We start from the raw sequence: 27,727 nt of genomic DNA, 5'->3' as shown, positions 1-27,727 counted from the left end.
AACAGCCTTCTTCCCTCATCCACGCTTGCACCTCTTTATCCATGTTGCAACCAGAGTGACCTTCTTCTCAAAGCTCCAAAGTAACCATTTAAATCTCCCTCCCCTCCCATCTAAGATGAAACCCCTTGCATGGCTTCCACTGCCCTTATAAGATAAGAATCCATATATGGTAACATGGATTGTACACCCACATGGTCTGGCACCCACATATTTTCTGTCTCTTCACTTCATTCATGTATGCCAGCCACACTGGACTTATTTTAATTCTTTCAATATGCCATGGTCCTTCTCACTCCAGTGCCTTTGCACATACTTGAAATTCTTTCCTCCCACACAATCCCTTTTGCTTCAGTAATTTTTATTCATTCTTGGGGTTTCTGCTTACTCGTCACTTCTACAGGGTGGTGTTCCCTGTTAGAGCAAATTCCCCAATTATATGGTTTCCTGTGTACTTCTGGTGTGTAGCGCTTGTCACTGTTTTCATTTCCCATTGACCTGAGCAATTACGTGTCTAATGACTGGCTCAGTTCATGACGCTGCGAGCAACAGGAGGCCAGGGACTGTGCCTGGTTTTACTCTCCTTTCAGGCCCTGTCGATGGGTTAAGAGAGTGACTGTGAGAAGAGGCTCCCCCAGCAGTTGGTATGTGCATCCAGCAGGAATTGGAGGTAAAGGGTCCTGGGATTCACTCTCCTAACAGTGAGGCAAACTGTGAAGCTTTGTCACTACAGAAAGAAAGTGTCCTTTGACCATTTTAAGGAAAGTTGCCAGCACTTTCAAAAGGAAATAACTTCAATGCATATGCTGCTAAAACAGTTTTTCACACACAGCATTCCATAGAGACTTGCTGTGGCAGGATCTTGCAAATCTCCCCAACTACTGGATGAGAAGCAGAGGTGGGTAGGGCTAAACCTAACAGAGAAGATGGGGCAGACCCGGGGCAGCCCAGAAGCACTGCTTCCCATCTGTCAGAGAAATGGGAGCCAAAAACTGACTGAGCACTGAGCACTGGGGAATGGGGCAGCTCTGCAGAGTTCAGACTGAATGTATCTCCTTGTTGTACATGTAGAGTGATAGGCTATGCCAACTGCTGCAAATCAACTAATGATCTTCCCATGGGACCCATGGACAATTAGCTGGCATCCATGTTTTGGCTATACTTACTGAGAGATGGGGGAAAAAACACTCCCCATTTTGGAATATGAATTACAAGGTACTTAGGCCAAACTATAAAATGAAAAGTAAAAAATATTGGTGATGCCCTCTATACCACTACTAAGACAAACAAAATCCACAAAATGCTCCTACAATAACCCAAAACAAAATGAATGAACAAAAATCCACAACTACTAATAACAAATCTTTCTTCTTCCCTCCATCACTACCACCAAGGATGTGGTTATTTTACAATTCATATCTTCCAAAGTAAATACACTCAGTGAATGTTCAATCCGATAAGTGTATGTTAAATTGGATGGTAAATGCAATTAGAATTGATTTGAAGTCACTGGAAATCCCAATTTCCTGTTCTATACCAGGAAGTAAAATATTTCAATTATGTTTATTAAATAACAATAGAAAATGTATTTAGCAAAATACTTTAAGACATAATTACCATATTTGTTTTTTAGAAAAATATATAACCTTACAAGGGAAATACCTAAATCAGGCCACAGATCAATTAATGTTATTACTCACAAATATTTTGTGCTTAATTGCTTATATGGTAAACAATGGTATAAAGGTATATTTTGATAACTATTAATCAATTGTAACAAACAATTCAAAAAAGGATAAATAAGGAAGCGTGTTTTCATATATAGCAAACTGTAGTTTGTTCATTTATAATCCTTCATCTAAAATGTCATGTTCAAATATGCCATTAGTAAGTTGATTATGAATCAAACCCTGTCCTCTGACCCATAGCATCTTTTGAAATTTGTTCTATAGCTACTTGTTAAACGGTCATTGAAAGCTATACCTTTTTGTATATATGTTGTATTTCACAATAAGGAAATAACTGAAACTATGGTACTATAACTCATAATAACTTTGGAAATTTCCTATATATCTACTTGTTAAATCATACTTTGAAAGATATTACCTTTCTGTACAAATGTTATATTTCATAATAAGGAAATAACTGAAACTATGGAATTGTAACCTATAATATTCTTTGAAATTTGCTAACTACTTGTTAAATTGCACTTGGAAAGTTGTCACTTTTATGTATATATGTTATATTCTACAATAAAAAAAGAAAAGAAAGAAAAAAAACCCTGTCCTCTGACATGGGATGGAAACTCAGCCTTTTAAACTAACACCTCATATACGTAGACGTTTTACCTGATTCGTTACATAGGAGGAAAGGATAGATTTTTAACTGGACTTCACCAAAGACCCTCTGTGAGGGAATTGCAGTTGGCAAAAATTGTTTCACAAAGAACAAACGGAAAATTCATCTTTTTAAATCTTAAGTATTTAATGCCCTATCTCCTGTGAAAATGAATCAGAAGTTAAGATTGCTTTCTCCCATTGAAATTGTTTGAAATGAAGTCAATAATTGACAACTCATGATTATGATTCTAGAAGTCGGTCAAAAGAACAAAAGATTTCTTTGTCTCTCAGAGGTAATGGTAGAATTCTGGGAAAGAACCCTGTGGTAAGCTGTGGCAGGTCGGTCGGTGAAAGTCCCTTCTCCAAGCACAAAGCGGCTTACCTCTCGCAGAAAGTATGCAGACAGGGGAGAACCTTGGGATTCTTGTACCGTTCCAGGCATATACTGCAAATCAGAAACTGCTTGTCAATCTGGCGCACCACAGGGCTTGGGATGTTGGTGCCTTCACTGGCCATCCTAGACCACTGACATGGAGGTCCAGCTGCCTTTGACCCTGCACGCTGCTGCTGTCAGACAGAAAAACCAAAACGGAAACATATGCAATAATCTGTAAGTGCATCAGCCATTGGCTCATTCATTGTAGGCACTGTGTAATGAATACAGGTGGACTCCACATTGGTAACTTCTAAATGACAGTGGCCAAACCTTATCCCTGTAGAGGGAGTACAGAAAGGTGTCTGTTGTTTGATTTTAGTAATCAGTATGCAAACAATAACAAATAAGAAGAGAGTGTGTTGTGCAGAGGTAGGGTGGCTGGATTTCAAAGCTGCAGCAGATGAGGGGATAAATAAATAGCTATGCCTGTTCATGCCATCAGCCATGGTTATATTTGAACACATATTTACCTTTTTATATTCTTGTTAAAATCAAATACATTTCCTCATTATTTTACTGTTAGTGTGCAGGATGGTGATGATTAGAATTTTTAATGCAAAACTTTGCATGTGGCTCAGAGTTTTCTTTTGAATGGAAGTTTATAGATTTGATACTAAAGTGAATTTGCCATGGGACAAGGATAAAGAGAGTTTCTATAATTTTAAAAGAAAAGCCAGCTGGCAATCATGTGTGGATCTGAAGGACCTGGTGAAGAGAATTAATTCAGGGGAAGTTGTGAGAGATCTTAATCTGCCATAAAAGGAGAATTAGAAGGGGGCCACAGAGAAGTGGAGAGATGGGAACTCTGTGAGAGAATGAGGGAAGGAAACGTCACAACATAGCACATAGCTCCACTGGCCACCTGAAAGAATTCCCAGCCTCTGCCAAACGGGAGAACAATGCTGAACTGAAATTCATTCCTAAGGCGATCCAATTCCCAATGGAAACATACTCTACCAAAAAAAAAGTGAACTTTCAATATAATCCTAGGTAGGAGGTATTATTATTCTCATTTTATAGATAAATAAACCAAAGCTCAGTTAAGAAATTTGCCAGACTGCAAACTCAGGTGTGTATGTTTCTAAGACCCATGGCCTTTTCACTCCCTAAACCACCACACTGCCCTTGACCTCGTCTTTCAAGAAAGATGCATCAGGGAAGACATGGTTTACATATGACACCTTAACTTGGCCCAGGACCTTTGTTTGAAGCTGGGAAATATACTGTATTTTTGGAATCAACAATTCCTCAGTTTTTAAAGGAAACACTCTTTTCCAAATATAAATTCATATTCTTCTTACTCCCCACCAAATCATCAAATTTTTGGAAATTCTCTGTTTTTATTAAGGAAGTTCTGCTACTTACTCATATTTGAGTATAGTTACATACACGATACCCCCGTTTTCCAACTTATATTTTCTAGATAAATCAAGTAGTGTGATTAATAAGCAGATAGTACCTTGTGAAAGTGCTTACAGAGTGTGATGTTCCCATAGCACTCACTGCACTAGTAAAACAGTTTCGGTGTGACATATCTAATTAGCAGCAGGATCTGCCTAACTTTCAATAGAATGTCTCCCTAAGGAACCTGAGCAGAGAATGATATTCATTGATTGGATTAAATGTAGGTCATCTCTCAGGAGCTTAAAGTGTTGGCACATCCACTGCTTTTCTTTAGCCACATTCCTATGACCTCAGAACAGTGAAGGATTGGATTTGTCTGTCTTGAAGATAAGGACACCAAAGCAGAGGGTTTAAATGACTTGTCCAAGGTCATCAACTAAAATCAGTGAATCAAAAAGCTCAGATTTCACTGGCAATGTGGAATATGACTCCCAGGGAGGAATCTAGACCCAGCATCATGGGATGGAGAACATTTTCTTGACCAAAAGGGGGGATGTGAAAGGAAATGAAATAAGCTTCAGTGGCAGAGAGATTCCAAAAGGAGATGAGAGGTCAATCTAGTGGGCACTCCTACGCACAATATAAACAACCCTTTTTAGGTTCTAATGAATTGGAATAGCTAGCAGTAAATACCTGAAACTGTCAAACTACAACCCAGAACCCTTGAATCTTGAAGACGATTGCATAAAAATGTAGCTTATGAGGGGTGACAATGTAATTGGGAAAGTCATATTGGATCACTCTCCCCTTTGTCCAGTGTATGGATGGATAAGTAAAAAAATGGAAGCAAAAAAAAAAAAAAAGGGCACCCAGTGTTCTTTTTTTACTTTATTGTTCTTTCTCACTCTAATTTTTATTCTTATTATTTTTGTGTGTGTGGTATTGAAAATATTCAAAAATTAACTTTGGTGATGAACACACAACTATATAATGGTATTGTGAACAACTGAATGTACGCTTTGTATGACTGCATGGTATGTGAATACATCTCAATAAAATTGAATTAAAAAAAAAACCTCAGATTTCAGGTTTTCTGCCCTATGTGATAAATCAGTGATATGTAATCTTAAGCAAGTTTAATAGTCCCCTGAATGAGTGTGTGTGTGTGACTTACAAAAAATGATACTGAGATTATCAATTAAGATCAGTTAAAATTAATTTTGTTTTGAATAACTTAAAATTTTATTTTATATTAACCTGTATATCATCAGAGTTAAGGTGGGACTTGAGAAAATCAGAGAAAACATCATATTGGATTTTTTACTCTCTTTTTTAACCTTAGACCTTTGGATTTATAACAAGGAAAAGACATTTGTTTTAATCAAATGACACATGATGGTCAAATGAAATTTCCTGAGCCAACATTTTTATGCTCTAAAGTTGAAAATAAACATTTCATTCTAGTTTTATAATTATTGTAGTGGGTGAGAATAAGTGTTTGTTAGTATTCTACTACATGGTTGATTTAATTAAGTTTGTTCATTAACATTAATTTAAAAGCATGACAATACCACACATCTGTCACAAGTGGCCTCTCGAAGACATCTAGATTTTTAGGGCTCCCAGAATCAACACAAGATTTCTAGCCCCCAAAGATCCCTAAACCAAGACTTTGCCAGGATAACGATCATCTGCGGATTATAACTCGAGACCCACAGTAGGAAGACAATGGGACTATCCCTAAAGGAATAATGTGCTTAGATGGAACTAAGGCACAGAATGTGCTAACAAGCACTGTGGGAAGCTTTTCATCAGTGTGAATACGCCATGGAGTATATACATAAAAAACACAACAGCCTTTAATCAACCTTTTAGGCTCCATCACAGTTTTTGGTCTCCTTGACTGAAAAAGCTCTGGGCTGGCCTCCTTTCCCCATCTCGTGTGAATGTGTCAGAGAGTCCTCTTGTTCGCAAGACCAGCAGAAATAAGTGCATGATGATAAAGGAAATCTGAATATAGAACCACTACTCTTCTGCTGGAGATGGAGAAACAGCAAAACTAATTACTTAGGAGACGCACTTAAAAACATGCCTGGGGTAGACTTCACTCTGATAATACCAGAAACATTGACAAAAGGCCAACAGAGAGGAAATGCTAGAGAAGCAAAGGCAGGAAGTGCCATTTAAAAACGGTATAAATAGCCAACATTAGTTTCATATTGACATTAACCAGCGGTAAGAGCTTTTACGTGAGGAGACTAGCTGAGGATCCTTGTCAGTGGAAAACAAACAGCAATACTGCTTCCAGGAGCCGACTCCCCTCCTCCAGCTCTTTGCTCAATGTCGCCTTCACAATCAGGCCTCACCCTGACTATTCTGTTTAAAACTGCAACCTGCCCCCAACCACCTAGCACCTCCTATGCCCTGTCCTGGCTATATTTTGTTCCTTCTTCTTATATAGTACATAATTTGCTTATTTTGCATTGTGTCTTTCTGTCTTCCACAACTCGAATGTAAGGTTCACGAAAGCAGGGATTTTTGTCTGATTGCTCACTGCAGTAGTCCCAGCACCCAGAACAAACAGGCCTTGGTACACACGAGACACTCATTATGTATTGAATGAATCGAAGAAATGAAGTATAACATGGGAAAAGACTCAATCACACTAGCAGAAAAGAGGGGCATTTGCTGAATTACATGGTAAAGAGCATGGTTGTTATCAGTCGTGTGAATATTTGCACTTAACATCAGATATGACCTGCCTTCCGTGTGATGCTCTGATGCTTCCTGATAGAAGCCATCATCATCATCACATCATCATATTAGTGACATATTTAACATGCTCACAAATGCAGGAAAAGAAATTGAGAAATACTGAAGACACATGTTCATCAAAATAAAAACTCTAAGAAAGTTAACACATAAATTCCTCATTAAAGGGTGCTTGCCCAAGGTCAAGTTTGTGGGAAAAACTGCAACAATTACAGTAAACTACTGGGCATAGTAAATATCCTGCCCAGCATTTCTCTCCTCACATCATCTCTGGTACTTTTCCTGGCTCACTTCTCAAATCTCCTACAACTTGGTGGAAATTACTACCAAGTGGAAAAGAAAAACTTGAGAGGAGGAGACGGAATGAGAGAAAAATGCCTGAGTCCACAATTCTAAGGTTTAGACCATATTTCCCACTCCAAATTACACCATTTGGACCAGAAAGCTATCCAAACTCTTTAAGCTGGCACCAGAGTGCGGAAGAGTGGGCAGGGGAATGGAAGAGAAAAAGTCAAACTGCAACCACTATTCCCAAGAAGGGGTGTGAACTGGCAAAAACTTGTCTAGTTGGTCTAGGAAACAGTAATTGGGAAGCAGAGGTTTTGATTCCACTGGAAAATAAAATGTAAACATATGATTTGTGGGTAAGAGGCAGCATATTTGACTATGTATCATCCTAAAGGTCTAGTCTTACGGCATTCTTGGGTTATTGCTTCTCTTGGCTGTCACTTTGGTTGCATTTACTTATTACTATGATTACATTTTTTATTGTTCTTGGGCCAATGACAATGGCTATAGATGTGCTAAAATCAGCTTCCCAAGAAGTTAAAAATCTGCTGGTACATTTATAGAAAGGAAATCAATCTCATTCTCTCTCTCTCTCTCTCTCATTTTTATTTTTAAAATTTTTATTGTGGTAACATATCAAACATAAAATTTCCCAATTTAACCACTTTCAAGTATACAATTAGTGATATTATTTACAGTCACAATGTTGTGCTACCATCGCCACCATCCATTATCAAAACTTTCAGATAGGAAATCATTTATAATTCACCATATGCTATCTTTTACATATCCAGGACAGGTGGCACTGAGAGCTCAAGGCACAGGTTAAAACATAGATTAAAGAAAAAAGGTATTTTAATTTTATAAAATTATGAGCACATTATCATTCACCTGCAATTGAATTTGCATTGTTACTGAGGACTAAATTAAGAGAAAGAAAGGAGCACAATCTTAAGTGAAATTAAAACAAGATGACCCATTTCTAGTTAAATCAAGCCTTATCCCAAATGGGCCATTTTGTAAACCAAAGGCCAAATGTCATATCTTTCATAACATGTGTTTGGGGGAAGGCAGAGCCCTCAGGAAGCCATCCACTTTACCTTCCACCTCCAGGCAACGATATGCCGAAGCTCTCTAAGTTTCCCCATCTTATTTCCAGTCAGCTATATGGTCAGGGTCAGACATATGACCACCTCCATAGATATGTTTGTTTGTTTGTTTTTGTTTGTTTGTTTGTTTTAGGCCACCCCCCAACTTGCCTTTATGATAGGTATGCCTATTTCCTCTACCTCTCTCCTCAGTATAGAAAGCTGTTTGCCACTATATATTTTATAAAAGAGACCTCACCTTTTGCAGTCAGTTCTAAAGCTTTGCTTTGGGTTTCTAAGTTTCCAAAGGCCCGGGCTGTGTGATGGACAGTGCTAAGTGGCCAAGCTAATCAACATTCATCTTATAGTACATTGGGACAGTCAAAATGGGTCGGGTCTCCTCTCCCCACATCCATCAACTTGCCAAATCTCTGCTTCCTTTCCTTAGGGCTACACAAAGAGGCTGAATATTCTGACACCATAAGAAAGGCAGGGGGCAGTCAGGGCCCTAAGTGCTGCGTACTGACTCTGTGGGGGGAAGAGAAATTTATTCTAGATCGGAACTTCACAAGACACAGGCCTTTGGTAAAACTCATTTTAGCCCTGGTGTATAGGAAGCACATATTTAAATCTGTTGTTGATTAGAATAAATGCTTACTTTAATAAGATTTCAAGAGAAATTTTAAAAGTACTTAATGAAGGAATGGAGGCTGCCGAGAATATGGAGGTGGAAGAGGATAAAGTAGAAGAGTCTAGAAAGACTAGCAAACAGAAAGCAGCAATTCACGTTTCCTTCAGCAGTGATGCTACCTGAATAATTTCCCTGGGCTTGTCTCTTCTTCAGGTTCTGGTCTAATCTAAACTTCCAAATTTTAGGAGACCTGGTCAGTTAAATTCAGACAACCTGCACAATAATATTCAGCAGACCCAAACAGGAGCTCCAATATAGAGCAAACTCTGCTGCGATACTAAAACCCTTATACGAGTAATAATGGCACAGATGGCATCAGAGTTACAAAAAAAAAAGCAATTACAGGTGTGTGCAAATGATCATTTTGCCAAAATTAGAAGTGATTCAGTCATATTTTAAAGGAAAAAAGCTACAATAGTAAATAATTAGACAGTAAATTTTTTACTGTTTGAAAGCATTTCTCTTCTATACATTTCAATAATGCAAATATTTGGTTAAAGTCTTAGTTTTATCAGACATATAATGAAAAGAAATACAGGGGAGTCTTAATTAAGCTTAATTAAATTTTTAAAAATTGCTACATATTTAGGATTCTTTTCTTAACTAAGGAAGATAAAAGAAAGCCAAGTTTGGGGAAATCAATGCTTAAAGTATCCAAATAAAGGACATTTTCCTTTCCTAGTAAGACAAAGAATGGATACTTTTACTCTTTTTTATAAACAAAATCCACTAAGCTTTTGTTATCATATAATTTCTAAAAACTTAAGTTTTCTTAGGATTATAACATTAATGGTGGTGAAAAATGTGTATAGATCTTATTCTCGATTTTTAAAATCTGTGGATTATATATACTGCATTCATATTTCTCCAAACAGCATATTCTATCAGAGAATATTTTTATATTCAGCGTGTTTTAGCCTTTCCAATGCAAATAGCTTTTATCTTTCGAGGAGAAAATGAAAGGAATACTTTGAGTTTCAGGAAGGGCCACTACTCATGTCTTTGCAACAGAAAGCTGCTTTCTCATACCACAGCATACATGAAACTTCTCATTGTGTGCTCGGGAGGGGCGTGCATTATTTAACATTACAGTGGGTTAGGAGAGAGCTGCCAAAGCATCTGCTTGAAAATAATGAAGGGCACAAGAAAATAGGTTCACACTAGCCAGAACTGGATCCTAATATTAAGAAGTCATTTTAAAAATCTGGCTGGCCATATGGCTCTCCTTACATATATATTGTTTTAACCTTCAGCAATTTATTCATGAGGAATAGAATTGTTAATATGATCTAAGCCAAAGAAACAAATCGATAATTTTTAAATGCTTCATCTGAATCTAGATTTATTCCTTAAAGCAAAGACACTGAAACCATCTTTTCTTATGGCAGAAATCTCATTTTATCTTTTGCTTCAGAAACCCATTTATTAACATTCAATTTTTAGTTTTAAATAAATAGCCTTTCTATTTGTTCTCCAATCCCCCACTGGTCCCAGCCCCACAAATATTCAAAATAATGATAGGGTGGGGCATGCTTGTAGAAAAAGCTCTGAAATGCAAAAATAATGCCCATTGCTTCCAGAAGCAAACCTAAGGTCCATCCAAAGATTTATTTTTTTTCTAAATAATGCTACACTGAGCTCCACCCAGATCTGTCTCTACTTCAAGGCAAAAAAAAAAAAAAAAAAAAGTCAGGGGAAAAACCAAGTCATCTGCTCCATATTCGTTTACTGGTCCTCAACGGCATTCAGAATTCAGATGGCCGAGTCATGCATTATGAATGAATGGGTTTCCAATGGTAACAGAGCTGGGAACTCAACCCCAGGGTACTTTAATAGAGGTCAGGGTGGGGGAAGGGTCCCATCACACGCTCTCCTTGCTCTCCTCCACCCTAGGATAGCGAGGGAGCAAATTAAATATTTCAGTCCTATCAAAAGAGACGGGGTAGGAGGGTAGAAAAGGAAAGAAAGGAAGGAAGGAAGAAGAAATTTTGAAAGAAGGAAGGAAAGAAAATTATTTTATTTAAAACAAGCCAAGATACTCATTAAAATAAACACTAGTAAAAATCAAAATCTAGTCAGACCGTATTATAAGCTTAAAACAATCTTGCGTGACTTTCTCCCCATTCTTGTTAATCTGGTGCCTTTGTTTAAGCCAAGAGTGGATCTCCATCCTATAGTTTCAGAGCATGCAGCATCACCACCAGAGAGAAGGTGGGGGTGGAGGGAGCCAGAACAGAGAGAGCAGGAAAAATTATTCACATGGCATAATCCTAAGCAGTCTGAACACTTAGGAGCTACCCATCTCAGCAGACTAACAGACGAAACAACGAAGCAAAGAATTAACCCCCACCCCCACCCCCATCCCCAAGCCCTTCCCTACAGCTCCACGGGAATCCAAGAGAACAATGCACATTTCTGTTAACACCCCAAGTTTGGAAGCACCATGCAAAGATACTAGTTAAAATTCCGTACCATGCAGTGCAGCCATCATCAGAAGCCCAGCATATCTTCTGCTCTATGTAGTGATGTGCCAGTTCATAAACAGAAGAGAGGAAAGGAAAAATGGAGGAAAGGAGAGAAGGCTCAGCAAAGTCGGCAGGAATGTTTCTGGGTCATTAACAAGTGGGAGACCCCCGTCAGTATTCAAACCAATCAATCTTTATCTTACAGGACATCTTTTTCTCACTCAGCGTCTGTTGAAAGGACTGCAGCAAAGCAAGCAAGGGATTATGGGATAGGGATGCAGCAGAGAGCTGCGAAGAGATTCGTGGGTGGCTTGCTTTCCCCTCTGAGTCAGCAGTCAGCTGTTTCCAGGCTCTCGTGCTGGGATGCCGAGGTTGATCGCCAGAACGTGGCTGCAGGGTTGATAGGGAGAGGCAGCCTGCGCGCATCTCTCAGCGCGTCGCAGCTAGCACAGGTACCGTGAGGGTTACAAATCAGAAACAGGACGTGCTGGTAGGAAAACCGGGGCCGCAATGAGTATAGACTCTAGAAAGAAAGCTACGTGTATACGGTACCTCTTTATAAGTTCACATTTAGAGGATTGTTTTGTGCAAGTGTAAGAGCATACACATGCTTCTATTAGTCCGGGGAAAAGGTGATCTTTATTTTTAGTGGTTTCAAGTAGCTTAAAACACAAATGTAAATTTTAAAAATGTAAAAATGGCCCCGTTGAACAAGCCTCTACTACCTTTCCCACTCTTAAATTTGCACAGGAAAAATGTCTATAAAACAGTTCCTCAAAGTCAAATAATGCAAATGACATTTCTCTGCTTTCCACGGTTCTAACACATTTAGAGAAAAATCATATGGTACATTTATTAGACTCGGGGTGACAATATCCTATTTCATTTTTTATGATTCCTTTTTTCGGTTGAAAGTTGAGAAACTTGACAAACTACATCTGCACAAACCTTAATTTCCTATTAAGTTGTTAAATGTATTGAAAAATGTATTAATAACATGAAAATGATCAGCAAGGAGCCATATAAAAATGATTACTTGTTCACATTACAAATAATACTGTAGAATTAAAAAAAAAACCCTTCCATATCAGAATGGAACACAATCATTTATTTAGAAACAGCAGTGGAGGCAGGGAAGAATATTGCATTCATTCCTTGGTTAGTTACTAGTTTAAAAGTGTACACTAGTAATTTTTATTTAAATAATGAGACTGTTCATCTGCATATTTGATTACATTAATATTGATCACAGTCTTTCCGTGCAGTCAGGCATTGCGTTAAGCACTGTCAAGCGACATTCAGCTCTGCGGAGCAGTATTATGTTGGGGGGAAGGGGGTGGTTCACAGAGAATCATGTGAAATTGACAGACATTGGGAAAATGCACAGATATGCCAATTTTGCATGTTATTTTAGGTGATACACATTCTTGAAAACCCAGGTTAACAACCCCGCTTTAGAGGTTTACAATTTAGTTAGGACCAACTCCGCAAACTAGGGGCAGGACCTGCATTACCCCCATTGGTTTTAAAATGTCTTCTTCCCAAGCCAGGGCATCACAAAGTTGCCCAGCTTGCTCTGAAGGGGGGTGGGGAGGTCTCTTCTCATTCATGCTGCTGAGCCCACCCCCTAGCAAAATTTATTAAATGCAGACACCTCCCCACATATCTTCTTTCCTGCCTGCTCCCTCCGCCCACTCAACCCAACGCCTTAAGCTTACAACTGGGGCTGGTCTCTGTTCTCAGAACATGATGGGGAAGTAAGGGAGATCCCTGGTCTTGTTTTTCAGCTTGTAGTCAGAGAAGATTCACTTACTCATTCAGTTGTGCATTCCAAGAATCAATTACAGGCACTAGCAGTAATTGAAGATACAGAAAAGAACTGAACAGTTTCTCAGGCTACAAAAGGGTCAAAAAAAGTTAGTGTGGCATGACTCCTGGGGATGAGCCTGGCCCTGGCATTGTGGGATTGAGAAAGCCTTCTTGAACCAAAAGGAGGAAGAGAAAGGAAACAAAATAAAGTTTCAGCAGCTGAAAGATTTCAAATAGAGTCGAGAGGTCATTCTGGAGGTTATTCTTATGTGCTGTATAGATACTCTTTTTTAGTTTTTACTGTATTGGAATAGCTAGAAGGAAATACCTGAAACTGTTGAACTGTAATCCAGTAGCCTTGATTCTTGAAGATGATTGTATAACTATATGGCTTTTACAGTGTGACTGTGTAATTGTGAAAACCTCTACCCAGTGTATGGACAGATGAGTAAGTAAATAAAGACAAAAAATGAATAAATAATGGGTGTGTGTGTAGGGGGGGAGCAGTATGGAATATTTTGGGTATTCTTTATTTTTATTCTCATTTTTATTTTAATTTTTTTGGAGTAATGAAAATGTTCAAAAATTGATTGTGGTGATGAATGCACAAATATATGATGATACCATGAACCACTGATTGTACACTTTGGATGATTATCTGGTATGTGACTATATCTCAATAAAATTGCATTTTTTAAAAAAAAGCTAGTGTGGGAGATGGATTTGTAAACAGGCAGTTGCAGTGTGGAGTGGTAAGTGCTTTCACAGCAAGAGGAAGTGGATGCTCCCGGAGTGCACAGGAGGCATATGGTGGGGCAGGGAGAAGAGGGAACAATTCAGGCATGTAGCACAGCACAAAGGCTCTGAGGCAAGAGATGGCTCACAGAAATTAAAAGTATCAGTTCAGTGTGGCTGGAGCCTAGTTGAAGGTAGAACAAGTGGGGATCACACGTTTTTCTAACTGTTTACCTGGAACTGGGAATACCTTTTCCCCATGGAAACAACATTAAACAGGATGGTTGGGTTCCAAATACCCTCATCACTACAGTTTAACTACTGTAGGGGTTAAACAGGTTTAGAGGGCTCAGCCAGGAATGTAACACACACATAACATTGTTTTTTATTGGAAAACACAGCCTCAATTGAGCCTATGTATTGGCAAATGAACACAGATGTTTTTAAGTTGGGGCTTGTGTAACCAAAGCCTGCCTTAGCAGGCTGCAGCATCTTCCCCTCGCTGTCCCCTCGCAACAGCTGGTGGTGATGGTAGTGGGTGGTGTGTAAATGCTCAGCCAGACTTTGGGGCCACAAAGGCAGAGAAAAGCACAAGGTCCTTGGGAGTAAGGCCACTGCACACCTTACTGACTTCTTGGACCTGCACTGTTTCCCTCATTCAACAGACATTGAAGAGTTAACTGTTCATCCAACAGATGTGACTACAATGTGCACCCCGAAGTATACAGACAATGTATATGCATAAGAACAGGGACATATGCTAACTAAACTGGTCATCAGGATCCTGGGAGATAGAGTGATCCAGCTTTACTGTGTGCCAGGTCTCTACAAACCCTTTATATACAATCTACCTATCCCTGATCAAGGAAATTTCTACTAGAAAATAAACTACTTAGGATAACGTACAAGGTCATTTGTGATCCAGCCTCTGTCTTCCTCATTTTTCTCCACCTTCTGTCCTCCCCAGCCACATTCTAGTTCCTTAGACAGACCACTGTGTATTTTGCAGGGGTTCTCAAACAGGGAAGGGTTTCAGGTCTTCCTGAGGAGGTGGGATGGTGCATTTGGAAGTGTGAAGGACATTTTGGGCTCTCATAATTACTTCATGGGTAGGGATGAGGGTTACTACTGACATTTTTCCCTGGGGCAGGGATGCTAAACATCTTCCCATGTGTGGGAGAGTCCCATAAAAGTACAATTATTCCTTTACTATGCCAATAGCACCCCATCTGAGAAACACTAATCTCTAAGCTCAAATGCCACTAGGCTCACATGCCAGAAACATTCAGCCTTTCCTACCTCAGTTCCCTGTGTGGGAAGTTGAATTATGTACCCATTAATTAAGTTTAATGGATTAATCTTAATCCTTTCCTATGGGCATGAACCCATTATAATTCAACTTTTTGAAGATGTTATTTTTAGTTAAGGTGTGGCCAACTAAATCACTATGGTCTTAATCCTATTACTGAAGGCATTACAGAGAAAAAGCTACAGGGAAAAAGCCACCAGGGAGGAGTAAAAGCTAGAAGTCAACAGAACCTGGAAGAGAAAGAGGATGCCACCATGTGCACTGCCATGTGACAGAAAAGCCAAGGACCAAGGATCACCGGCAGCCAGCACCAGAATGCCACCATCTTCAGGGAGAAAGCATTGCCTTGCTGATGCCTTGATTTTGGACTTCTCCTAGCCTCAGAAATGTTAGCCAATAAATTCCGGTTGTTTAAGCCAACCCACTGTAAGTTATTTGTTTTAACAGCTGGTAAACTAAGATGCCCTAGTTAACTCTTATGAACTCCTTGAGAACTCAGCTAAGACGTCACTCACTTTAGGAAGGATCCTCTGGCTCCTCCTCCTTCCCTCAGATTCTCCCACCTGGGTGCCAGTCCTGGGTGCTCCATACCACTCTCTGGTGGAAATCATTGACTGGTCCATTTTTACCTCTGACTCCCCAGTCCCTAGTGCAGTGCCTGTCACATAGTAGGTGCTCAATAAATAGATGTAAAACAACAAAAGTCCTTCTACAAATGATTGAGTGACATAACTTGATATAAATGTAAATGTTCATCTCAGAACTGGAAAACAGTTAGATCCAAAACCATTAAGGAGAAACAATTCTTCACATCTGATTGGTGGTTTGTAATTTACAAGAGATTCATATAAATTTTCTCTTTGCTCCTCATAGCAAAGCCATAAACAAGGGGAGCATATTTTATGATTTTACTGGAAGGTTAAGTGACCAGTCGAGGGCAGAGAAGCCGTTTTGTGGAAGAAGAGAACAGGAGCCCAGGTCTGGGGATAAGCAGGGTTCCTCTTTCAATGTGCCACATGGCCCCTCAGGGATAGGCAAGAGCAGGAACAGTAATTAGGCAATTCCAGAGTGGAACAAAGACAGCTGATTAGAGAGGTGACGTGTTTCAGGGAGAGAGAAATATAATCAACTGCAAGGCGGCAACTTGAAATCAGGAGCCTATAAACCCTGCCTAATGCAATCATTATTTAGTTTTTCTTATCTCTGCTTTCAGAAAGCTTCATGAAAATTATTGTCCAATGGTCTTGTGAATGAGAATGATAAGGAGCGGCTTTTTCCAGCTTTCGGTTCAGACGTGAGCAAGTGGAGAAGAGGTACTGCTCTGATGGATTGCATGGCCAGTGCTCCAGGTGTGGCCGCTCAGATCCAGGCTCCTTCCAGCCCTCCAGACTCTCTGCAGTCAGTTTGGTTGGTGGTTAGGCTCGGACCCCAAGAACTTCTCTCTGTCAGCAGTGGCGCCGGTGAGGCCCCCACCCCTGCTGGGGTAAAGCTTTATGGCTGTGTGGGTGTGTGTGTGTGTGTGGTGCGGTGGGGTGGGGTGGGGGTGTGTGGGGTGTCCTAGATCAAACAGGACCCATTGAAAACAATGGTGGAGGAAGTAGAAAGGCCTTTCCCTTTATGTGTCCTCAAGAAGAGAGAAGGCCCAAGTCAGTCCTAACCTTTTGGGATTATGTGGATAAAACTGGATCAACCAAGGAACCAGCTGACCCAGTTCCAACCCAAGAAGTCATACCACAGCTGGCCTGGCCTTGGGATTACTATTTAATATTATATATTCCCTATTATGTTCCAGGGAGTGTACTAGGCACTGGTGATACCTAGTATAAGAACCTCTCAAAATCACTCCTAGTGACTTTTCTGTCCCCAAGTCACAGCCATGTCTGATTGGGTCTTAGGGATCAGAAGGTCAGACATTCTTAGCCAGGCAGAGTGTTTGCAGTAAAGGTGTTTCAGAGCAAGCACCCCTGAGTCCCTGTCCAGTATCTCAGCCTCTCCCCCAGATCATCTGTGTATTCTCCAAAGGGTGCTGCCCATACAGAAGACACAGCCCAGAAGGGATCTGCCCAGCATAGCAGCGCTTTCCTTACTCCAGATCCTATCCATTTGTTAATGACCTCTGAGCTCATTTTATCTTTCTTGGTAGTTTTGCCATGTTGACTCTTATTGAACAGACAACTAAAATTCATGTGCAGTAACCCTGTCAAAAAAGGAATTTCGGTTGGCCTGGTATGATTTATTCTTAGGAAACCCAGGATGCTTTCTTTTCTAGATGCTTATAAACCATCCCCTTAATAATAATCCACTATGGAATTATCCTTGGGATTGATAATGAATTCCTTAATCTACAATTTGTGGATTTTATGTTTACAATTTCGCAAATGAAAAGTATACTTCCCTGCTTCCAGTCTTTAAGGAAATCTCTCCTCTTCCTAAGATCCCACAAAAATCAGAGTCTATGATTTGGCAAGCTCAGCTATCTGTTCTCTCAGAAACCTGGAATGTCATGTGTTGAAGCCAGAAGACTTACATGTATTTAGAGCAACTGGATTCTCTCATATTCCTTTTACCTAGTGTGGGTAAAAGGTGGACATGAGGCCTGGGCTGATGCAGGCCTGCCTGAGAGCTTCCTGTGGCACTGCTCCTTGGAAAACAGTGGGAGTTAAGACAAATGGGGAATGTTATGTCTGCCTTGTGTGTCGTATGGATCAATGGAGCTGTGAGTTGGCTACATAAGTAGGATGGCATAAAAGATGCCATGTGTCAAAGTGACCCCCAGACACCTCAGCTCTCCTCCCTGGTACATTCCTCAAGTGGATGAGGGGACAAAGGAAGCTGCTGGGCCTCCCCAAGAGATGCAGAGGCTGCCTCCCTGCTCTGTATCCTTCGCCAAAGCTTAGTAAGCACATTGTATTAGATTAAAACCTATTTGATTTCATGAGCCTGATTGCCAGTTCAAACCCACCACCACAGCTGTCACATTGCACCTAGCCTGGTCCTCCTTCCGTCTCATTAAAATGAGCCCCTTCACATCCTGAAGGTTGTCCTTTACAGAGAAAACAGGGAATCACGTCTCTCTGCCATCTGCTGATGTTCTATCAAAGGCCCAGCAACATGTCTACTCCTTTCTGATACTTCCTCAAAAGCAAAAAACAAAAAGCAAGCAAACAAAATGCCCTTTTGTTTTGCCACTGTCCAGGAGTGTAGCCAGAGGACAGCCTGCCTCCCCAGTGCTGGACTGCTAATGACGCAGATGCCCACAGACGTGCCCATTCCTTTCAAGTATTTTCTCTTATGCAGAGTTTCATGGTCACACATTTTCATTTTAAATTCAAGACGGTGCCAAGTGCCTGCTTGCCTCGGCAGTTAATCAATGCAGTGGCTTTGACTGCAGGGTTGGGGTTTAGCATCAGGGAGTCTATACAAATTTGGATTTCCCTTGGTGACTGACCTAGCCAAGGCACATCCCAGAGCTTGGCTGGGCAGACCAGAACCCTGACTGGCAAGTGCCAAGAGCAAGGAAGTGGCCTGATTTGCAGGGTGCACTGCTAATGCTTCATTAGACTATTTACTTCCTTGTTCCATACATTCCTTCCTCTCTGTCTCATAAACTGGGTGGTTCTTAAACCACTAGTTCAGAGGGAACCTTCCAAATGTCCATATCTGTTGAGCAAATAATCCCACTTCTAGGATTCTATTATGAAGTAATAATCCCATGTATGGGCAAATCACAGATAGACCTGCTTTCCCAGGCCAGGCGGAGCCTGGAGAGCATTCACCAGTCCCCGCAGGGCCTGCGGTTTCTTTGGCAACAGGCACCTCCCTCAGGGGAGATGAGCGCTTTCTCCTGCTCAAGAAAAGCAGGTGGGGCCTTCTCCGATTGCTCTGCTTATATTATGAATCTCCTTTTCTCCTCTCTGAAGGTATACTTGTTTTATTTTGCACTGGGAAACAGGACCACTCTGCAAAATAACTGATTCAAGTAGTGGTGATGGGGACAGACGTTGGGAGGGAGAGTCAAGCCTGTGGTCACAGCAGTAAAAGCTGGGGTCTATGGAGATCAGCCTGGTCCAATCCCTCCAGAAATGTGGGTGTTCCCAGCTGGGGATCTTCCCATCTCTGAGGACTACCAATCGCTCTCCTATCTTTGAGCTTTATAGGGTGCATGATCTGAGCCAACACGACCATGGGTGCTATGAAATTAAGGTGTAAACCCCGTTAGAATGTCTGAGTTTCATGAGGACTTGTAGAGCTCAGTGCTTTAACCTATAGGGATGCTCACATAGGAGTTGGGGACACCTTGGCAGAGGGAGATAATCCGAGGACAGGGGAACTTTACATCATCCAGGAGGCTGCCTTCTTGATACATGCAAACAGAAGAGTGCTTTCCTCACCACATCACACTGATCACGTTCATCCTAATACTATAATCACACGATGAATGTCAGTATGAAATTGTAATTAAGGCACAGGCTCTGGAGGCAGATCTGGATTTGATCTAACTTGTGACTGCTTGTTGCCTTGTTAGCTCATTTGTAAAATATCTACCTCCTAAGACTGTTGTGATGATTAAATGGTTGTGTGTCCAAGAGCCTGAGCCTGTGCCTGGCACACAGTGAGTCTTGTGTTACTATAATCAGAAGCAATGTGATGATGCTGTGGTTGAGAGTTTGGGCCCTAGAGCAAGGGTCGGTTTGAATTCCAGTCCTGCCACTTACAAGTTTTATGACTTTAGGCAAGTAATTTTATCTCTCTGTGCCCCTATTATATAATGGGGATAATAAAGTTACCTACTTCATAGGGCTGCTGTGAGAATTAAATGGTTTAGTCTATGTAAAGTTTCTAGCACAGTGCCTGATACATAGTAAGCAGTCAATATATGTGTTCCTGTTTTTGTTATTATTACTGCCCCCATAAGATTTATGAGTTCCTTTAGGAATGACTAATGATTCACTTTTATATTCCTAGGGCCTGACTCCTTTAGGGGCGCAATAAACATTTGTTTGTTTGGATGAATGAGTAAACTAATAATACACTATTTCCCGTTAACTCTTTTGTTACATCCAATACAATAAATACATGAGATTTGGCAGAATCACGAAAAATCACCACAGACGTATCTATCTACTTCTATCACATCAGGCGGGACACAGCCTCCCCCTGGCCTCTCCAGCCACTTGGCCTGGTGTCTGCTAGCGGGTTTTGACTCGGTTGGGAGGCTGCAGCGTTACCTGGTTGCTGTTCAGTCTTCACACTAACCCCTAATCCCAGGCCCGGGAGCAGAAGAGGGTCTCTGGCACATGCCCCCCAGCCCCTCGTTCCTGGGAGAGAGAGGCCTGGTATTTTCTGCTGGTCAGCAGCCTGTGGGAAGGAATCCTCATCCGCCAGCATCTCTCCATTGGAGCCAGCAGCCTTCTTGAAAAGATAAGATAAATGATTCCTTCTGGCTCCTTTCCACAAAGTTTTTCCCTTTTGATGTAGGTAAGTAAGCATCTCTGTCCAGGCGGATGGGTGTCCTCGCTTTCGTGTCCCCTTCTCAATGGGCACACTCTAAAGCGAATACTGACTCACCTGCGCTCTGTCCCCCTAGGGCTTGGAGGGGTGGGGGAGCAGGCAGGGGGAAGGGAGGGGACGCGGAGCAGCGAGGCCGCAGCAGAGCGCGTGCGCACACGGGTCCGTCCAGCCTGCTGGGCGGGAATCTCCCGCCCGCGCCCGTGAGCCTCTGTGCTGGGGGAGCCGCGGTGCCCAGCGGGGCCATCCCCGGCCTCGCAGCCAAGGCCACTGCGCCCCACCAGATTACTATTCCTTGATAAAGTCTTTCCGCCTCTCTCTCTCTCTTCTTCCCCTTTCCTCCTCCTTTTTCCTGCTCTCTTCCCTCCCCCCACACTCTTGCCCCCTTCATTCGACAAACTTTTATTTAACTTGTCCTCTGTGCTAGGTACTGAGCAGCACGTACACACGTGGCCACTGTCCTTAAGGAACACTGTACTCACATGAGAGAGACAAATATAAAATCTCAATTTAGCAAATACTTGTTAGCTATGGCCTCTTTCTCAGACGGGCCAAGGACAGGCACGGGTGCTTCTTCAGCCGACAGGGACAGAGCTCCAGCGGGGTAACAGTCCAGGCTCTGGACTCTGGAACACAATCCCAGCAGTCACATCCCAGCTTCCAGCACTTCCCATCTGTGTGATTTGGGGCAAATTACACAACCTCATTGACCTTCCTTTTCCTCATCTGTAAAATGGCAATATTGAGTCATATCTCATAGGATTGTTAAAAGGACTAAATAAAATAGTGCCTGATGTTTGCATCTTTCACACTGAGCTCAAAAGACGTCCAAACTGATGTTGCTGTTTTAATTACTGAAGCCTAGGGGTTGGCAAATCTTCTGAGGAAAGGGCCAAGTAGTAAATATTTTTTACTTTGTGGATCCTACAGTATCTGTTGTAACTCAACTCTACCACTGTAGCACAAAAGCAGCCACAGACAATGTGTTAAGTGAAAGACACTGAAATTTGAAGTTTTATATAATTTTCACATATCACAGAATATTATTCTTTTGATCTTTTCCCCCCAATCATTTAAAAATGTAAAAATTATTCTTAGTCAACAGGCTGTAAACAATAGGCAGTGGGCTGGATTTGGCCCTCAGGCTGTAGTTTGCCAATCCCTGCTCAAGCCCAGTGTAAAGGAGCTGGCACCTCTTGTCACGGATTTTGCTTCACAAGAAAATCCAGTTGGTAGATCCATTATATCCTAATTCAGTGTCTGACAATAAGACACCAGCCAGAGTGACTAACAAGGGACCCAAGGACAGCGAAACCTTGCAAAAGAAAAACAATGCCTACTATGTACTTGCACACAAGTAAAGATAAGTAATAAACAATACGTCCAATTTACATGGGCACAAGACAAGAGAAGGAAAAGACAAGCAGTAGCTTAGATGCACAACCACACCATGTTTTGCAGGTAAAGGCAAGCTGCCCCACACAGGTTCAAGAATTGGCTGTACAGATACTTTGCTTCTCAGTGCTGTGTAAGGAAAAATCCAGCTGTAGGAAAGAAACACTGCAGAGGGTCACAGTCCCCCTATAGTTTACATCCAGAGGACAGGAGAAAAGAAAATGTGTAGTAAGTGAAAAAAGCTGGGGAAAACGAGGGAGGGCAGGAGGAACCTGCCAGAAAATAGGCCAAGTCTCATCAATGTGGAAATCAGATTGCAAATGATTTAGTCATAAAACAGACACCCCAAATACTGCCACATAATTCTTAATTCCCTTCTTCCCTTTCCTTCTCCCCTACCCTTTTAAGTATCTATGGACAGAAACAGGGCATTGTGCTTTAGTTTCCACTGCAATCTAGGAAGATTTTTACACTCTAGTTTGTATCAAATTCCTTGCAGACCAGAAATTCTTTCTCTGATAAAATAAAATGCCTATATATTCCAGACATATTGCAATTAATAATTAATCATGTTTCCCTTGACCCAGAAGAAATACAAAGACTTTTTATAAAGCCATCCCAAGAATCAAATGTGGTGTTGTACATCTTAAAAAAAAACTACTTTCTATCCATGTTCAGTTATTATTACTAGCTATCAAATCTGCTATTCCTGACAGATTGAAGTGTTGTCGTAATAATTCCCCTGACAGAGTGGGACTCTCCTCTGGGAAGAACGTGGTGTAGGAACACAAATCTCCATCTTTAATAGAGTCACAGATAACCTGCTGGCCCACTACAGACTCACCTTCTTGTTTTAACTGGTATCTGATGAAGGCAATTACCTCAGGCTTCTTTAGAAAGGAAACAGGGAGGAACGTGGGATCTGGCAGGGAACCCTGACTGGAATGTACCTAACTGCACCCAATGCAAAGCCCTACCACCAAGAAGCACAAGCCTGACGTCAAAGAACCTGGCACTTCATTTTATCTTTGCTCTTTCACATGGCACAGCAATTGGTACTCTCCAAGGGGAGAAGAGCCACCCCCCTTATCACTTGGCTCTTCAATCTCAGACCAAATGACCCGGATGCAGGGCATCTGTTATAAACTCCATCACTTTCCAGTCCCATAGCGGGCTCTCTTCCCGGTCACTGTGCGATGCTGATAGAAGTTCAGAGGCTCTACCCAGCCCCAGGCCTGGCTCCTAATCCACTTCTCTCCTTGTCCTGACAAAACTGCTCCACGAAAAAGGCACAGGGTTATCCAAGGACAGCAAAACCTCCTAAAAGGAAAATGTACTATTTACTTGTGCACAAGTAAAGATAAGTAATAAACAACACCTCCAAGACTTTCATCCTTTCACACAATCAGAGATATTTAAACTTGGAAGGGACCTTAGAGATGATACAGCCCCAAGGTTTTAAAGCTCAGAAATACTTTCTCAAAAGAACTAGTCCCTGTCCTGGGGGCCTGCCAACCTGCTCACCACTCACACCTGCTGGGCCCCCAGTGCCGCTCTTCAGAACACATGGAGCTGTGTTGACACATCTAGTCGGATCATCATTGTGTAGACAAAGAAGCAGAGGTCTGGGGAGGGGATGTGACTTCCCCTATGCCATACAAACTATTAAGTGGCAAAGTCAGAGGCAGAAGTCAAAGTTGACTCTGACAGCATGCCTTTCTCCACTCTGTCCCAAGGCTTTCCCTTTACAGGAAGAACTGGGGACTGCAGATTTTTGCACATTGGCCTGGTTTTGTTACGATTACGTTCTGTGAAGGCTGTTCCACTACAGAAACAATTGGAAATAAAACAAAGGAGTTGCTAAGTGAGCAAAGAAGAATATGTTGCGGAATAACAAACAGCTCTCCTAAGTACAGCTGGTCTGCTTGAAGAACAGTTAATGGTTGAGAGTTTATGAATATGTAATCATCACAGTCAAACAGCAGTAGTTTCCAAGATAACAGAGAAACAGGAACCAATCATAAAGGATTATAGTATAAAAGGTTAAAAATCTGGCCATCCACATGGCAAAGGGCAGGGTAAAAATAAACCGCAACATCCTGTTAGAGGAGGATTCACAGGGAAGGCTGACTCCTGGGAATGGGAAGGAAAAAAAAAGATACAAGACATAATAGTTGGAGGATAAATACCAACTTTATACAGTTAAGAAGCTGCATGTCCTTGGAGAGACCTTGGTGATAAAAATCTGACCCTAAAACACAGATGAATGGAGGGTCAATCATCAGCAGTCACGTAGACTGTATGTGAAGCCTTTTAATGTCGTCAAATTTGTGAGCAGGGTATGATTATAAAAACATACAGATTCACTCAAAAGATCCACATTGTTGGCATGAGAGGGCTGGTGTATTCGGGCACTTGGCCCAGCCTTTTCATTTTCCCTGACAGGCCTAAATAAAATTTCCATTCTATTTTTAAAAAGATATTAACACGTTTGTTTTCCCCTGGGAATGGAAAATCCAGGCTTAAACTTGCCCATAAAACATATTCATTGTAAATCATTATTAATCTTTCTTTCTATTCATTCTAAGTAGTCAGGGCTCCTGTAGCAACATTCTGGGATGTTTATCCGGCCTTCCCGTAGCCTCTGGTTTGTGCATTTCCCTTCTACATTCACTCTCCAATGTCTCCAGCCCTCTCCTGCCTGTAGTTTCAAGAATCAGACAACCCATCATCTCACGTCCACATTCTGTGATCTTAAATCCAGAAAAGGAGACCACCTTTCCTTGATTAATGGCAAAGTCTGTGGGTCTTGAAAAGGGAAGGGGTGGGCGCCCTTAAGGGCACCTCCTGTACATGGTTCCCTCTCCCTGCTCCTCCTAGCCCCTCGGGGAGCCCAGCTCCTGGCTCCTGCTGCTTTATTACCTGCTCAAAGGGGCCTCCTCACCTGGGTCTCTCCTGACCCTTCTCTCTGAAGTCAGTCTTCCCTCTTTGTTTTTTAACACTTGACCCTGCTTGCATCCTTCATAAAAAGTGTTACAATTTGTAATTGCATACTGGTTTGTTTGCTTGGTTGGTGCCGTCTCCCCCACAAGATGGTCAGCACCACAGGGCTGGGGCAGTATACTCTGCAGCTCACAGGCAGTGTTGGCACGTGGCCTTCAGTGGCTGCATGACGAGGACTGTGTGCAGAGCCTGCCCAGGCTTTACTCACGCCTGTGTGGCCAACGCTCCTCTGTGAAACACCTCCAGGAAGGTCTGTTATGATTGGACCTCAGTTAAGGATAACCTTTGAGCTGTATTTGTAGAAGGAATCTGTAAGGGAAATGGGGTGATCAAGATTATTGGGACAGTGTAACCTACTTGAGTTATACTTATTCTATAGTATTTAACTAAAATGCTCTCCTCCAGCCACTAAGGTATGCCTGGTAATACATCTACAAGGTTCTTAGATGAGTGTAAATCTTGAATGAGAGTAAGATAAATGTACATCTCTTTAGATAGTATGTAATTCACTCTTGGTTTTCCATGTATTCTGAATTAGTGGGCTCTTAAACTGTAGAATCCTAGAAGCAGTGAGGAACTTTCTACTAATGACAGAAGCAACGTAGGTGAAAGTATCATTTTACTCCTAGAGAGAGTCCTTTCAGAGTGGATGAAGGCAGTTTAATAATTAAGCATTATCGATGTTCTTTTTTTTTAAGTAAGAAAAAAATATGTCTTATGCAAATATCTAGTTTTGAAAAAGTAGTCCATACTATGATTTAAAATCTCATCCTTCAAATTGGAAGTCTAAAAATGTATATTGGAAAGAATACAAAGACTGCCAAATAAGATATTGTGTTTCTTTATTTTTATTTCTTGGCCTTGACTATTTGCAATACTATTAAAGGAAAACATTTAAAAAAATAACCTAACAATCTTTATGCACCATACTGACAGAAGCAATATTTGGTATTTAAGTCAAATAGGGAATTATGGATATGATGTTCAGCTTTTATTTAGGGACTGATGTGGATTGAATTGTGTACCCCAGTTGGGATGCCTTCTTGGTCCTGGACCGCATTCTGGTGGGTGTGGACCTATTGTAAGTAAGATCTCTTCCAGATATTACTTCAGTTAACTGAATCAGGTTGGGCTTTAATCCTGATTACTGGAGTCCTTTATAAGCAGAGTGAAAATGAGACAGAGAAGCCACGGGAAGCTGCCAGAAGCTGAAAGTCAGTAGAACCTAGGAAAGAAAGGAGAAGATATTGCCATGTGCCTTGCCACATGACAGAAAAGCCAAGGACCAAGGATCAGCAGCAGCCAGCCTCAGAACACCACAGCTTTCCCAGGGAGAAGGCATCAATCACCTTGCTGACACTTGATTTTGGACTTCTCCTAGCCACAAAACAGCAAGTCAATAAATTACAGTTGTTTAAGCTAACCCTTCATATGGTATTTGTTTTAGCAGCTACGAAACTAAAACAGGGACCCTATTTAACACTGCAGAAAGTCTGGATGCTGTCATGCATGGATATTTAGATGCTGCTTTAAAATTTTGCTTCTAATTAAGACAAAGATGAACAAGGGAGATATTACTTAATAAAACTGAAGTATTTGTTTTATTCTCAAGAGAATTTTCCAAGATAGGAATAACAAAGCAGATTGAAGAAACATCTGCTTATTAGAAATAAGAGGGGAAGAATATTAATTCAAAATGCCTCAGGACCTACCTGATCTATTTGGGATTAATAGTATTTCTGGAGCTTACTTATCTTAACTCCAAAAGAGCACAGTGATTGGAATGACACTTTAACAAGTACAAGTATACTTTGGAGATAGTGCAGGTTCAGTTCCAAGCCATTGTAGGGTTATTAATTGGCCTAATTTCAGTATTGTTGTGTCTCACCCAAGGAGAGGGAGAGACATGGGGGAGCAGCTGGTCAGCGGAACAGTCAGAACACACACCAACATTTATCTATTAAGTTCACTCTTAAATGGGCATGGTTGGTGGTGCCCCAGAACAATGACAATACTAACAGCAAAGATCCCTGATCCCAGATCACCATAATAGATACAATAATGAAAAAGTTTGAAATATTGTGAGAATTACCAAAATGTGACACAGAGACATGCAGTGAGCACGTGCTGTTGGAAAACTGGCACCGATACACTTGCTTGATGCAGGGTTGCCACAAACTTCCAATTTGTAAAAAATGCAGTATCTGTGAAGCATGATAAAATGAGGTATGCTTGTAATATGCATATATGTATGATGGAAATTGAATGTTGTAACATAGTTTGTGCCTACTGAAACATGTAAATGACCAGAAACCGTCCAACTTGGTAAGACCATCATGATGTGAATGGGGAGGTCCACCATGATTGAACCTACTTTGTCTATATTCTGTGGGTTGTGCTGCTGTGACACCACCATTGGCAGCTGGTAGATCAGACTTCACCACTCACATTATCTCATAGAGCAAATGGTTCTTCTATTATTACCTTGCCATGATTTTCTAAAATTGGATGAAAAAATCCTTTAAAAAATAATTCCACTGTTTGGATG

The 27,727-nt window shown here is 41.2% G+C and overlaps 1 protein-coding gene across 17 annotated transcripts in view; it reads right to left on the bottom strand.

The window, feature by feature from the left end:
* TRIM2 (tripartite motif containing 2) overlaps positions 1-27,727 on the bottom strand; it is a 195,332-nt gene that overhangs the window by 59,582 nt on the left and 108,023 nt on the right. For 7 of the 17 annotated variants that reach the window (XM_037830850.1, XM_037830847.1, XM_037830843.1 and 4 more), the window contains one exon: positions 2,719-2,900. The exons of 1 other annotated variant lie outside the window; for it this stretch is intronic. In XM_037830850.1, coding sequence (XP_037686778.1) covers positions 2,719-2,852 — 134 coding nt within the window. In that variant the 5' untranslated portion in view covers positions 2,853-2,900. Of the gene's footprint in view, positions 1-2,718; positions 2,904-11,427; positions 11,653-27,727 lie in introns of those variants that run through there. 9 more of the 17 variants (XM_037830844.1, XM_037830841.1, XM_037830842.1 and 6 more) reach the window with 3 other exon arrangements.

The sequence above is a fragment of the Choloepus didactylus genome, chromosome 3 (genome assembly GCF_015220235.1).
Source record: "Choloepus didactylus isolate mChoDid1 chromosome 3, mChoDid1.pri, whole genome shotgun sequence".
NCBI classification, from domain to species: domain Eukaryota; kingdom Metazoa; phylum Chordata; class Mammalia; order Pilosa; family Megalonychidae; genus Choloepus; species Choloepus didactylus.
This window is presented reverse-complemented; position numbering and strand designations above follow the sequence as displayed.